This window comes from Lepidochelys kempii, chromosome 12 (assembly GCF_965140265.1).
Source record: "Lepidochelys kempii isolate rLepKem1 chromosome 12, rLepKem1.hap2, whole genome shotgun sequence".
In the NCBI taxonomy this organism is placed as follows: Eukaryota; Metazoa; Chordata; order Testudines; family Cheloniidae; genus Lepidochelys; species Lepidochelys kempii.
Genome location: NC_133267.1, coordinates 24,472,791 through 24,488,026, shown reverse-complemented (window position 1 = coordinate 24,488,026; position 15,236 = coordinate 24,472,791). Strand labels below are relative to the sequence as shown.

General features: G+C 39.3%; 1 protein-coding gene across 1 annotated transcript in view; it reads right to left on the bottom strand.

The window, feature by feature from the left end:
* Positions 1–11,021: 11,021 nt before the first annotated feature.
* Positions 11,022–15,236, bottom strand: part of CHST8 (carbohydrate sulfotransferase 8) — a 274,130-nt gene continuing 269,915 nt past the window's right edge. Inside the window, exon 4 of the mRNA XM_073307883.1 lies at positions 11,022–12,624. Coding sequence (XP_073163984.1) covers positions 11,476–12,624 — 1,149 coding nt within the window. The 3' untranslated portion in view covers positions 11,022–11,475. The remainder of the gene's footprint in view (positions 12,625–15,236) is intronic.

The window sequence follows — 15,236 nt, the reverse complement described above, 5'->3', positions numbered from 1 at the left end:
AGCCTATGGCTGGTATTTTCAAAGGAACAAAAGGGATTTAGGATTCAGAATGAAATTCAATGGGAGTTGGGTGCAAAAATCCCTCGTCTGCCTTTTGAATGTCCCAGCCAATACGTTCATTTAAATATATTTCATTGTTAGAATATATCAACTTCCATTAGTCTTGAAAACTACATAACTCATGGTGAAAGAGTCAGGATTTGGCCTGGCTAGTTTAATACCGGAAAAATCAAATACCTCCAGATCATCATGGTACAATGAGCTGCATGATCACTACTTTAATCCCACAATACTGAACTGGAAACAAAGAACAAATGACATAACTGGAACCAAAACTTGTATTGTCATTTCTTAAAAATTCAGATTCTACCTGTGGCTAAACTATCTTCCCTCTGATCATGCATTTAAAAAATGCCATGGACTCACTCCTGTAAGGAGGGGTGACTCTCGAAACCCAATTACAAGACCAACATCATTTGTCACACATTAATAAGGGTTAGATAATCAAGATATTCAGAATATAGAGATAAATTGGAAAAAAAATTGAGCAGGTAAACATTTTTTAATATACAATTAACAGCATGGTATGATTGATTTAACTTTGGGTCAACCTGGATTGTTTCTTCTGGAAGTTGGAATTTCTTGTATCTCTGGAAGAAAATATATGCCTTAACTACTGACCAGTCAATGACCTAGCAGAACTAGAGTACGGATGTATATAGTTGAGTTTGAACTTGATTTTGTGGTGCTGAATATCTTTGAAGACTTCAAATTTATTCTGGAAGAAAAGTGGAGTCATATCCCACTTTCAGATCTGTAACACCTGCAGCTGCTAATCTGCACCTGCAGATACACCTGTATCTGTTTCCCAATGATACATCAGCATTAGACCAGATGCACGGCATGCTATATCTGAGAGAATCCAACCCTCAATATGCAAGCATATAGCCCAAGTGGACAGTTTAATTTGCAAAACATGGTAAGATATTTAAGCCATCCTTTTGTGGGTCTTTCAGTAGTGTCAATGGATTCTGACATGCTTAAGTGAAGACAAACAAATCCAATTCATTGTCAGTCTTGGGAAGGAGAGATTGCTTGGTGTAAAACCAGAATCAGACATGAGGGTAATGGCCTTATATTCAGAACTGCTGAGCACCCACTAAGTGTTTTGGAGTCAATGGGAACTGCAACGGCTCAATATCTTTTGAAAAATCAAGGTAGGAAAAGGCAATTCACTCATCTTGCCCATCTCCTTATAAATCCAAGATTGTTCCCTAGAGCAGAATCAACCGATGTGTATGAAGTCAATTGGATTCCCAAGGCTGAATGTATAGCTCTTTCGCCAAACTGCATTACCATGTCAGCTGCATCTGGGAAGGTTCAGCCCAGCAGAGTGGGGACCTGGTGGCAGTGGGGAATGTGTGTTAGAACAGAGGTGGATGTGTTCCCTCAAACAAGAGGAAGGGAGGAACCTGTGGTGTGCTCCAGTACAGGCTTAGAATAAAATGGGAGACTTGATATATCTCACAGCAGTCAGGCAGCTGCTCATGCCCCATACCATGTGGCACTTAACTGTGACCAGTGTACACTGCACTAGCATTGCATCCTGTATCTATCTGGGGGTGGTCCTCTCCCTGTATCCTCAACACCAGGGCTTCTGGGGAGTGCAGGCTTGGCAGCGTCTTGCCAAACTACCTCGTAGCATATTCTCTGTTGCTTGGCCTGTCTCTTTTCAAATTACTTTCGCAATGCTGCTTGCACCCCATCCCTTGGCAACTATTCCTCAGTTGAGAAATATTTTCCGGCTAGTCAGCATACACTCTTTCTTCGCTAAAGGCTAGAGTGGAAAAACTCAGTCCATGGTTGGGGCAAAGCATGTAGTACACTTTTAACTTGCTGATCTGCTGCTTGATCTTAAAACTGTCAGCAGACCTCTTGGTGATTAAAGGATAAGGCAGAGCAGAAGGGGCATTAGTAAGCTACTGGAGAACGTCTCTTATGCTTCACAGAGCACTGAACAGCGCACTGGTAACCTTCTAATTCAAACCTTGACATGTCCTAGGGTTGACCATGACCAACTAACATCTGTAATGGTGTTAAACAGTCTTTTTGCAGAGACAAATGTGGATAAATGAGTTTGCTAACAGGGTATTTTTCTAGTTTAGAGGGGTCTATGCCAGGGGAAAAAAGTTCCTAGTGAAAGGAAAAATATACAATACAGTGGTAGGCATCATATGTTGAGTCACTGGGTAGAAAACAAGTATTGCCTGGCATCACTTTGTGTGCAAAACCACCCTGTAGAAGATGGCTCTGAAAATGCAGCATGGATGAGTGAGGGGGTCTCTTTAGTTGCACTAAATGGCACCAATTTAGTTTCTAAATTGGCTTGTTTCTGAAGTAAGCTAAATCAATACAAGACACTCTTAGACTGAATTTGAATGTCCAGGCAAGGGAGTTGCACCAATTTAACTGAACCAGTTTAGAAAACAATTTAGTTAATTGTCATTTCTGTTTGTACAACTGCTCTAGCACGTGGTGACATATAATTTTTCTTCCAAGTTTTCTTGGATGAATGCATTTTTGGCCACAATTACTACTGGGTTCCTGAGGTAGGTTAAACAAACTGCAAACCACAAGCAACTGGACACAAACTCTCAACAGGAAATATTTATGGTCTCTGCCAGTTCATCGGAGTACTTTCTACTTCCTACCAAGTTCACCTCTGTCTTACAGAGGGTAAGTAAGCTTGATCCAACTGCATTTCATCCAGGTACTTATTTCTTTTAATATCCAGGCCAGCTGGGTGATGGTTTTGTCTCTTTTTGATGAGAAGATATATAGCAAGGTGTCATCAGTATATTGCTGGCATTTGTCATCTGTAGCAGTCATGCTGAAATTTAAATGTGCAATAATTGTGTTCCTAATTAGATTCTAAATTTCACTTAGGGTCATCCACAGAGTGGTTTTTCTCCCTTTGTAATCAAATCTACAGAGTCTCAGGATGGTGCATATTATCCTGTATAGTTTTAGCTCTGTTAAAATCAATTCACTTTCTGCTCCTGTTGGTTCATGATTCTTTCTGACCTCCGTACTTGTCCAGATCTGGCCAAGCTTTTCTATTGATTCCTGAGCCTTGATTTTTAAAAAGGTTAGTGATTGGGGTAGTGGTAGTTGGTTTTAAACTTATTTTGAAAGAACTCCAAAGATAAAACCCTTTTTTGACTAACATCTGCTGCTCCATGCTTCTGTGGAGTACAATATACAGCTGCCGTTCAGTTTTGTTTGGGATGAGCTAATGATCTCAGACATATTTCAGATAATTAAAAAAGCCCTGCTTTGTTGCAGAGACAAATATGGATAAACTGTCAAATTCATAATACAGCTTGTATTATAGCTGCAAAATTTTCCTACTTTCCTACTTTAATTGGTCACTGTGTGCATGATTTATGGAGCAAATATCACCTTGAGTGCACTGTCATTTTGGTAGGATTTGTCTGTATGGATTTCAATGCAGAAATCTAGCAATAGGCTATATAAATATCATGTCTCTTGCTCCTCCATGTCTTCTTTTTATTGCGCAAAGACTGGTGAGGTCATGGTGACTGACTGTGGTGCTTTGTGTTTGGCACTGCTTTGTGTCCTTTTTTCAAAAAGGAAAAAGTAAGATCTTACTGAAAAAAAGTTTCAGTAAAAGTGAAACCCCTTTTATCTGTCCTTGTGTATTACTGGGGATGAATAATACTTTGAGATCATCAGATGAAAGGTGCTGTTGAAATGCAAAACTCTTTAAAAACACTATTTAAGCCTTACTATAGCTCTGTGAAGGATGGAAGTATTATCCCCATATTGCCCATGGGGAACTCAAGCACATTGTGTCCAAGGTCCCATAGCGATTCAGTGGCGCCTAGAAGGTCTGATGCCTACTCCCATGTCTTAAAGGCTAAATAAAACATTCATTTGTGATTGACTGCAGTGGCACGCTTTGGTAAGAGTTACTCAAAGACTGCAGAATTAAGCCTAAAATTTGCTGTGACCATTATCATCATATAAGTAATCTACAACGGTGCCCTTCATGGCCTTCATCACTATTGGACTTGTATGTGTAAGTATGCTGATATTCACGGGAGTTCTGTGTATGGCTACATCATGGGAGCTGGATAGGTTACATTGATTAAATGTCCTTGAGTGCACACTTAAAACAATGGCAAAATTATTTTTTTTGTTCATGTCATATTAAATTCATAAATCTGAAGGTGAACGGTAGCCTGGACAATTCATTTGTTAGCTAAGAAGCAGACTCCATTAGTACGGCATGGATTGGTGTAGTCTTGTGTCACTACTTCATATGCTGATGCTTCAACTACTAGAAATTAATCTTAACACACTCTGCAATTGCACATGTTTGGGTGTGTATGAGAGGGAAGAGAACAGTGAATCTTCGTGCCCCAAGTAGGGATGGATTGGGACAAATCCCAGATCAGAGCACCCACAAACTGGAAAAATTCAGCTGTGGATCAGAACCTGGCTGTTCACACTCATCTCTAATTTCATATTTTGACAATCTCACTTTAAATCCTTGCACAATTGGGATATCAACAGAAAATATCACTGATCACTTTTGAAGGGGAATCCTATGTACCTGAGTATGGAACACAGTCCAGGACTCTTGCCATGGTAGAATCAGAACAGAGAGGAACCCAAATATCAAACATGGGGTGCTTTTATGTGGTATGAATTTAATAGAATTACACTAGAGACAAATTTGTTCAATTAAATGCTCAAGAAGAGAGTCAATAGCATAACTGGAAATGGGTGGCAGATGCGTAAGGAAGAGCTCATTTGTCTGTTCCACTGGATAAAATGAATTAAACAAATCACTGTAATATAAAGTTTTCTTGGGTAATGTTGTCAAACATCAGGCTATGCAGGAGGTATTGGCTGCATATATATTTATCATCTGAGTTAATTTTCCAGTAGCAGCTGAATGCACACACTGGGCTTTGAAAGATTTTTTTAAACTAATTAACTGGTGTTCTTATTACAGCCAATTCACAAAATATTTCTGAAGAACTACACCCATCAGATTGGCCCCGACAGCAGCAGGTGCAATCTATGTGACTTGCATTTATGAGGCAGCTGATGTGCTTAAACTTGATTTTGAGAAGAGAATATTTCTTCACTGCGTTGATTATCCAGATGGATTGTCAGCTTCAAATATGACTCATGTGGCAGTCTTCCCTATCAATGTTGTTGCCTTTTATGACACTTGGCTCTTACCTAGTTTCTTGCTTTAAAATCCCTGAAAGAACTTGGCAAATGCTAATTAAGCTGCCCCTGAGGTCACTTCAGGGGATAAACAAGCATGGAAGTCAAACTGCTGCTGGCCAAATCAATGGGAGATGTGAGTGCTTGGCATTTCTGAAATTCAGGCCCAGTATGTCTCAGGCTGGAAACTCAAAAATAGACGCACCCAGAATTTATGGCTACTCTGGAAAACTTTGGCCTAACATGATTTACTGGAGGTCACTCAGCAGCCAGAGCTAGGAATAGGCCTGGCTTGAGTGTCCATTCTAAACATTAAACCTGATCTCCTCACCCATACTTGTGGGAGCCAATATGAACAAATTCTGATTGTTTCTTGTGCTTGAGTTTCGATACATCCTCCTTAAAGTACAGCCTTGGAGTTCGTTCAAGATATAGAAATATTTATTTACAGGTCTGCCTGTTAGGCTCAGTTGCTTTAACCTAATGGATAGAGTCAAGGGCTGTTCTTCACCTATAGTTCTGCCTTTGGGAAGAAAACGAATTATACGCATCTTGACATATGAAGCATGAGACACTTATTGAGCCCTTGTTCAAGTGTGTGCAGGCTTCAGCTTTGAAGTCACCACAGATAGCATCATCAACACAAGAATAATCTCTTAATGCAATATGAACATGAACAAACTGTGCTGTTACTTGTTTCCCACCCGGTGCTGTGGAAATAAACTACCGTGGCTGCCTGCAAATGTTACTGCTTTGATATTGGTGGAGTATAAAGTGTAGAGGCCAGGTTAGGACTTGTGTTATTCCTTTATTTAGTTATACCTCTTTTCCATATGGCTAACAAAATTCTGTCCAGATACCTATGAATTGGTTGGTTTTTGGGGAAGGAAAAAAATGAGTCCAAGCAAATTGCATAACAGAATAATAATAATAGTTAAAAAAAAAAAAAGCCTGTAAGATCTGGCATAATACCTCAGGATAACATGGCAAATAAAGGCATGCCCTGAGCTATCGCTACACAATAAATATGAATTAATGAATGAATAACCAAGAAAAAAACACACTCAAATGATTGTACAGATGATTTATGTGGAGGCTGTCCTTTATCCAGGCTTTATCATGCGTATCATACATGCATACATCTATTATAAATATCTGTAGGCTCACATATAGAGTGAACAGTGTGTATACACACTTGTAACTAACTTTAATGAAGTTACTGATTTACATCAGTGTAAAACTAGCAGAAGAGATTCCAGTGTTGGATGCAGGTGTGCTGTGTGTGTACATAGATCTACGTGGGAATGGATATTGAAAACATGAAAGGCAGTGCATTAAACTCTGTAGGTCTGTCTTGACTAGTTAGGTATGATTGGAGTATCAACAAAGAAGCAGACTTAAATGTGAAGACTTTTAGTACTTTCAGTTCAAGAGACACTTTCACATTATTATTGTCATTATTGTCACTCATTTTTATTTGAAAGAAAACATGAAGGTGTCTGAGGGGGAGCTCTGAATGTAGCTTTTGTTACCTTCTCTTCCTTCAGATCCCTCCATCTGGCCTTTGAAAAATGACTTGCATCAAAATGGAAGGAACTAAACAAAAGTTATCTCCTCATGTGGATTTCCTATCTTTAGACAGCAAGCTCTTTAGGACAGGAAGGGACTGTCTACTTTTTGCATATTGTGTTGGGCTGAGCACTTTGCTGATGATAAATAATAATGTGTCAAAACTGGTATGTACTGTACGGACGTATAGGAGAACAGAGTTTGCTGAGAGCCTAGAAATGATGCTAATTACAAAAGATCTTAGGCATTTAAAAAGATAAGCAAGCTCCCACTCCACCATTTCTCCTGTTTGTACCTTTGTTTATATTGCTAGATCACAATATCTCTACATTTTTATAAATGACATTGAGCCATAGGGCCAACTTTATTAAGCATGCATTTTTGATTCAGCAAAACCAAGCTAGGACATTACATTGTTTCATTATATTGTTTCTCAAACACTTATGCACTTTTCCAAGGGAATAGAATTTGTCTTATACATTTTATAATGAGTTTGAGATGCAGCAAATCTTAAAATATTTTCAGGAATGTTTAATTTATATACATTGCTGGTAAATTACCCACGAAATAGTACAGAAGGATTGTCAAGGGCTGTTAAATTACAGCTTTTACTACCAAACTTTGAGAATGCAGCTTTATAAAATGCACCTTCTAAGGGCAAGAAACCATCTGGCAAAAACCTTTAACTGGAGATATAAGCAGCACTAGATCTTCAGCTTGACTGAATTCCTAACTAGAGACATTAAAAAAAAATGGGATTTTCCTTTGATGGAAATTTTGACACTTCAAAATTACTTTACATTCCCAATCAGGGGGAAAAAACTGCAATTTTGGAAATATTTTTGCAAAATGAAAAATTCTGAAAGTTTGAATTGGAAATGTCAAAAATGAAACCTTAAACATTTTTCCATAAGAAGATTTTGACATGTCAAAGTGGAATTTTTCATTTCAAATCACCCAACTGGAAAATAAGCAATAGTTAAAACTGACATTCTTATGAAACACTTTAATTTACATGAAACCACATTTTCCAGGAGGTACATTTATTTTGGTCAAAAATGTTGACCAAATATACTCTTACCTCAGACTGAGCTTCTGGTCTGGATCAAATTAATTGGGCTCTTTAACTGGGGTGAGAGCTAGGACCCGCTGATCAGTTTTATAGTTCCCTGGTTCTGCCCCTTATTGGCTTTGGCCAATCAGCTTTCTCCATTTCTTAATACAGTTCCCCCTCCCCTCTTTTCTTTATATATATATTTCCTTGCCTATTAAAACACTCTCCAACCACACTGCTTATGGTCAGTAAGAAGTAAGAGGCCCCAACCAACAAACCACCCATAGCTAACAAACCTATACTAAAACAAACCAGCAGTCTAATATATAGCGGATTCCACGCTATGGGGAGCTGCGATTCTTGAAATATCATATTAATTATATCAGTTGGTGCTGTGTACAGCTGATCAATTTTTTTTTTTTGAATGAAGAGTTTTTCCTTGAATGGCCTCTTGTTTTTAAACAACATTTTTCACAAAAAAAATTGTCAAAGATTTCATTTTTTGTGGCATTCCCCCCCCCCCTTTTATTGAAATGGTTAATGGGGTTTTTTTGGTGGTGGGAGGGGAACAGGTGGGAGGGAACACTAATAAAAAGTATGACTTTTTACATGATAAATGGGTCCACCTTGTATGCTTCAAAATATAAGCAGCTTCAAAATTTAGAAGTTTTTCACAAAATAGGTTTTAATTTTTCGACCAACTCTACTGGCATATAAATAGTCGTTCTTGTGGGTCCCTTCGCATGACCCAAATCAGCTCAGCAGCAAATGCTGCCTTCCCTAGAGGCCAGAGAAAGTTTTACCAAGTGTTGCTCTAAGGTAAGAATGCCCAAATCTCTATTCTCTCAGGTCTCATCTACACCCAAAAATTGTACCAATCTAGCTATACTAGTATAGTAAAATCGGTAACCCCCCCCTCCGGGTCTGGATGCAATTATACCAAAATAAAGACACTTATAACAATACAGCATATCCCCATATTGGAAGGGGAATAAGCTATACTGGTATAATTGTGTTGAATGAAGATACAAGCCCAGTGCTTCTCTCAGTGAGAATGTGCTCCCATTCAGGTAAATGAATAGGGTTCAGCACTATGCAGAAGTGTATCTGGAGGGGTAGCAATCACATATTGAGTGCTCTGGTTCTTTGTGATCCTTTTGGCAGCTTGCAGGGTCAAATCCAAAATGAGTAAATTACATCCATTTAGAGAAAATGAGCTCAGACCTTATCACATCCTCTTTGTGTTTCTTAGTGACTCCTCCAGATTTCCTTGAGTTATAGCCAAACCTAATCATGTTGATTAGAGAGACACTTCTTTTTTTTTTTTTCCATGGACTGAATTCCAAGGAAGGTGTAATAATGAAGAACGGCATTTTCAGCTACATTGCTGCCTAAATTACTATTGCCTAGACTTAAACTTGCAGTGTCTCTTATTTTAAATTCAGGAATTTACATGCATAAACTTCTGTAGGACCCACTGAATAAAACACCTCTTTCTGTGCTCAATCCTGCAACGTGCTGAGCACTTTAGCTCAGATCCAGCAAAACACTTAAGAATGTGTTTAACTTTTAAAAACCTGATTTTCCCATTGACTTCAATAGGGTATTCAATGTGTGTATACAAAATTTGTTTCTGCATCCAACCTGTGATCTGCAGATATAAAAAGGATATACGCAGGTTTGCAGGGCTCTGTCAATAGGATGCTAGACACACAGATACTTGTAAAACTTTTTCTGAGTGAAAAACATTCAAGGAACTTTTTAAAAGTATATTCTCAGTTTTTAATGGCAGACATTTTAGAAATCATGCGGGGGTGTGTGTGAGACATTTTGTCAATAAAAAATATTGTATTTATATTTGTCCTTTTGTTAAAAGAAATTAAGATAGAGTTAAAATACGACGATTTTAGTGGGACCCTAATGGAAATACTTGCAGTGTGTAAAAATATGCATATATGTAAATGTTTGCAATATTGAGTCCTAAAATTGTAAGCTCTTTGGAGCAAAGAATGTCTTATACAGGTTTGTTAGAGAGACACAGTGGATGAGGTAATCCTTTTATTGGACCAATTTCTCCTGGTGAGAGATGCAAGCTTTCGAGTTTACACAGAGCTCTTCTTGAGGTCTGCATTAGCCAATGTATGTACAGAACCTAGCATGACTTATAACTGAGGCTTACAATTTTTGATTGCTTAATGGATACTGATTCAAATGTGCTCACCTAACTGAAAATAGCATTGACCTCAAAACCAGGACAGCTAATTAATTAGCCACATATAGTCAGCAATAGTTTATATAAAGTTAACATGGATGTTCTGCTGCTGTTGTAACTCTCCAACATTTGAACCTCATGGAGCTTTCTACTTGAGAGAAAACGCAGCAAAACTACAGTTAAATATAGAAAATGATGAACAAAATGAAACCACAAACAAATATGCTCTGCTTGTTGCTGTGAACTGAAATCTGATTTTAATCAAAATAAAGCCTTATTGTTTGTAGCGATAAAAAGTACCCTGATGGGCAGGAAGTTGTATTTACATTTATTTGCCACTTTAAAGGAAACATTTGATATTCCTGGTGACTAGACAGATTAAATTAAAGATTTGTTAATGCAAAGGATTAAAATAATCTTAGTAACATGCATAAAGATGTAAATGTTCCTTTGCATTTTATCTTCTTGCAGATTAATGTGGCATAAGGGGAATATGGAAGGGGGACAATACATCCTCACTCTGTGAATTGCAACATCTGCTTTAACACTGCACTCACATGGCCATTAAGTATTAATGTTTTCACTAGAACATGTCTGAACATAGTATTGTAATTGTAATAAATTTTCTCTTATGCTAATTAATTTGGTAATCACAGAAAGTAATTAGAAATCTGTGTCCAGCTTCAAATTTATAAGACCTTCTTGGTGTATGGTTGCATGCATTGCGGATTGCAAGGAACTGTAAAACTGTTAATGAAACAGCACTTTGTTTTCTTTATCTTATGGTATTTTAAAGAGCTCATCAGAACAGTTAGGAATTTAATAGACTATTGGATCCACCACAGGATTTCAGGTGCTTTCCCCATCTCTTCACCCACTCTTCTTGCCACCCTCCAATGCAAACACAAATAAAGACCAGAATGGAAAATCACGTGCTTTATTTAGGAGCCCTGATGTATATTATCAAAAATTTATGATTTAAAGGAGGAAGTTAAGGAGCAGATGTAAACGTCACTAATTGTAAATCATTTATGCTCTGTTACGTATTTTTTGCTGCTGTGGAAATGCTCTTTAACTGACCCTTTGCTAAACAGATGGTAACATCTAGGAGACGTCACATGGAGGCATAAGGACTTTCTATTTCCCGTTTTTCTTTGATGTTTCAGGCCAAATGTAACAGTCAGGTTTTTATTTATGGTAAATTTTCTAAAATGAGACTTTGTACATGAAAAGCTATCCATTTTTACTATGTAACATGAATCCACTGATTATTCTTAGAAAATATGAGAATGATGTGCTTCTAGAGTATCAGTGTACCAAGACCTGTATCTATTATGTAATTCAGCTGATATGAAATAGAAGTGTCTGTTACTTTCTAATATAAATCTTCAAAAGGTTTTGAATAGTTAAACATCAAATAATCCATATAATAAAAATCATAACTGTGTTGTCTTTGAGCAGGGGAAAGCTGTGCAAAATAGCTCTGTGTAATTTTAGTGGTTGTTCGTTCTTCGTTGGAATGTCTGTCTTTAAACCTAGGGAAAGTTAAATTTTGTGGAGCACCAATTAAATGCAGGAAAAAATTTGCATCTTCTTCCATGCTTTCAAATTTCCCTACAAAGTCATAGTCTATTAAACATGGGCTGCAAAGCCTGTTGATGTGATCCCAGTGAATGTCCATGCCCACTGGCCTATGTACATCTAGAAGATATTGAATGAACTCTTTAAATTTGACTCCAGAACCTGTCCTTAATGCTTCTTTGGAGGCATTGACACGGTATCTCGAAATTATAGCTTTTCCAAAAACAGGGTGGTAGTAATTGTTCGGATGCTCAAACTTGTCGCGAAATGCGGATACCAACTTTTCAAAGGGTTCGCGAATGAAAAGCATCTTGGTGTAAGTGTTGAGTCTGTGATAAATTCCTTTGCGATCAAACCCATCCAGCCTTTTTAAGTAATTTCCATAGTGCACTGTGTTGTGCTGTATATCTTTTGTGGAGGAAGCCAACCCATTGAGAACCATGAGCACCCGTTTCCAGTTAGAACAGCCAGCTTTTGGAACTTCACAGTATAAAATTCTGTATTTATCTTCTACAAATATTCTGGAAACGTGATAAGGAGTGATTATCCTTCTGTTATTACTCTTGTATTTGGAACAAGTATCTCTCATTATTCTCTTTCTTTCTCTTTGGATTTGATAGAGACTTTTCCAATTGTTGTTGTTTCTGTCCTCAGATTTAAGCAGAGGCAAGTTGAGAGAAGAATTGTTCATAGCAATCAGTATAGGGCTCTTCTTAATTATAAATCTCCTTCTCCGTTTGTGGAGCCCGATAGGATTAATTTCTGCATCTTTTTTTTGACGGTCTTTCATCACAAACATTATATTTTGCTTTCTGTCTGTACTTTGAAACTGAGTTGGTACGTTCACAGGTGGGTATAATGAACTTTTCTGGTTTCCCATTGCTAATTCCTCTGCAGAATTTTTTCTTACTCTTATGTCCTGATTGTTGCTAGAAGTGCAGTCCTGTTGGAAGAAAAGTCCCAAGAAATTAGTAAATGAGATGTTATCAATAGTGATAAATATTTTGTACCGTTTAATGGCAGATCTATTCATTGACTCTCAGTTCAGCTAAATTATAAAATGACATGTATTGCAGCACATCTGAGACTCTGCTCCTGCACTAGACTTTTCCATTTCCTTGTCTTTCTGTTTTAGGTTTGTTTAGACATCAAAGCTAGAGGTGAGCCTGAGCTGGCAGATGGAATGTTCCCATAGTTTGGGGGTTGTCTGTGTCCAGGATTCTGGTATGGATCCATCTCTGAACTATGTATCTGTGGCATGAATAACTTTTGTACTCATTGGAAATGGAGGGGCAGGGGGAGGAATTAATTAGCTGTATGGTGCAAGAACTAACACTCACCGTGTTGCCGTTTCTCTGTCTGGTGTGATAACTTTGGAATGCATTGTAGCAATTCCAAAATTGCAGGGAATGTTCTAGGCACCATGGGCACAAGACTATTGATTTTTGTGCAAACTGAAGTACCAGAAAAGCCTGATTCACAGGAATATCCAGGCCCTCAGACTGCATGGTGCTGCAGGCAGAGAAATCTCTGTCTGCCCATTGTTGCTACCTTAACTTGTTGCATGAGGACACAGGGAGGGTTTATCAGGGAAGCTGCAGTGCTTAAAGTCAGAGAGAGAGTGTGTGTGTGGGCATGTGTACTGAGGGGGGTTGCATACCCCTCCATTTAAAAATCAAGCTGAATCTCTGAGGGACACACTGTAAGCACTGTCGCATCAAAGCTGCCGCTCCCACATTATGGTAGGCCCCACACTTTTTTTCAGACCACTGTAAGCACTGGACAACAGGGATGCTGGTGTGGGGAGGAGCCCTGAATGAGGGTAGGAGGGAAGCAGCAAGTATCAGAGGGATGGGAGGGGCAAGGACCTGGGGCTAAATGGGTGGTTGGGGGCAGGGGCAAAGTAGGGACTGAGACATGGGCGGGGGGGAGAAACCAGAGCCTCAGGGAGGAGGAACAGAGATGAGGAAGGGAGATATATGAGTGCACACAGAGTCCCTGCCATAGGGGAAGGGGAGTGGGGGACGATGGTATGTGGGAACGGGACATGGAGGACACACAGAACCCTTGGCATGAAGGAGGATGGGGCTTGCAGGGAGTCCCTGAAATAGGCCTTATGTCTACACTGCAGCTGGGAGTGAATCTCTTAATCCAGGTAGACAACACAGGGGCGTGAATGGGAGGGGGGAAAGCAGGGGTATGGGCCAGCCAATAATCTCTGGGGACACAGAACTCCTCTGGCCCCGGGGCTGCAGGGCGGAGAGTGAGCTCTTCTGACTCTGGGGCCATGGTGAGGAGAGCAATCTCCTCTGGCCCCTGGGCTGCTGTGGGGGTACAGAACCATGCCTCTCCAAAAGTAGTAAAATTTAAATTTCTGCACATGGCCCTGACAGACAGCGACGGTGGGGCTTGAGCTAGTATGTTAAAAATAGCAGTATGGACATTGGAGCTCTGAAGCTAGCCCATCAATCCCCTCGGCGTCAGAGCCTGAGCCGTAATGTCTATACCATCTCGAGCCCTGCAACACAAGTCTGTCTACCCGAGCTGCAGTGCAGACATAGGGAGTTTGGGGAGGAGAATGGATGAATGCAGAGTCTCCTTGGTAGGTACAATCCACTCATCTTCCATATGCTACAAATCGTGCATGACCTCCTTGTTACACTATTGCCTAGTCTTTCTAAGCAGGCTGCACTGGTTAATTGCCTTCCAGTCCCCAGCCCAGGGAAATTAAGTTCCTTCCATTTTGACACACCTAAACTAAATTTCTGTCTGTATCTCTAGGGATGAAATTTGCTCCTGTAATGAGATGCTCCATCATTCAAGTTCTGCATCAGCCTTGTTTTGAAGGCTTAAGTAGGGCAACGACCAGTACAGGCTACCTGCATGGCAGTGAATGTCACCCTTGGAGAAGTCATTTTCCAGTTACTAGCTAGACCATGATGCTCTAGCCCCTAGAAAATGAGCCATCTGCCTTAGGACATGTTCCGGGAGATGGCATCTTATACACATTCTCACTTTGCAGCAATTTGTGCCATTTCTTTCACTCAGCAAGATCTTGCTGTCTTTAAAAATATGCATGTACATATTACAAGAGGAACACAACATAGATTATGCAGGTGAGCCTGAAAATGATGACCCAGATAGGTTACAGTTCTGGCAAGCAATCATTATTCAGCATAAAATACTACTTTTTATTATAGCTATTAATGGAGGCTTGAAATAATTTCACCTTTAAATGATTTCACATGCTTGGCATGTCAGGAAGAAGGAGAATCCCACACTTGGTTCCAACGAACTTCCTCACTTTGACTTGTTTGCTCATTAGTTGTTGGAGTGTGTTTCAAAGTGAATGTTTATAAATTATAGCTGTCATTATCGCCCTAATCCAAAGGCCAATGAAGTCAATGGGAATCTTTCCATTGACTTTAATGAGCTTTGGATCTGGCTATTTGGAGTGAAAAGTGGTGAAGTGGTTGCAAAGCAAAGACAGTCTGTGCCTCTTGCTGACCATTTTCCTATCTCACCAGAGTGGGATTAGGGGCGAATTGTATGGAT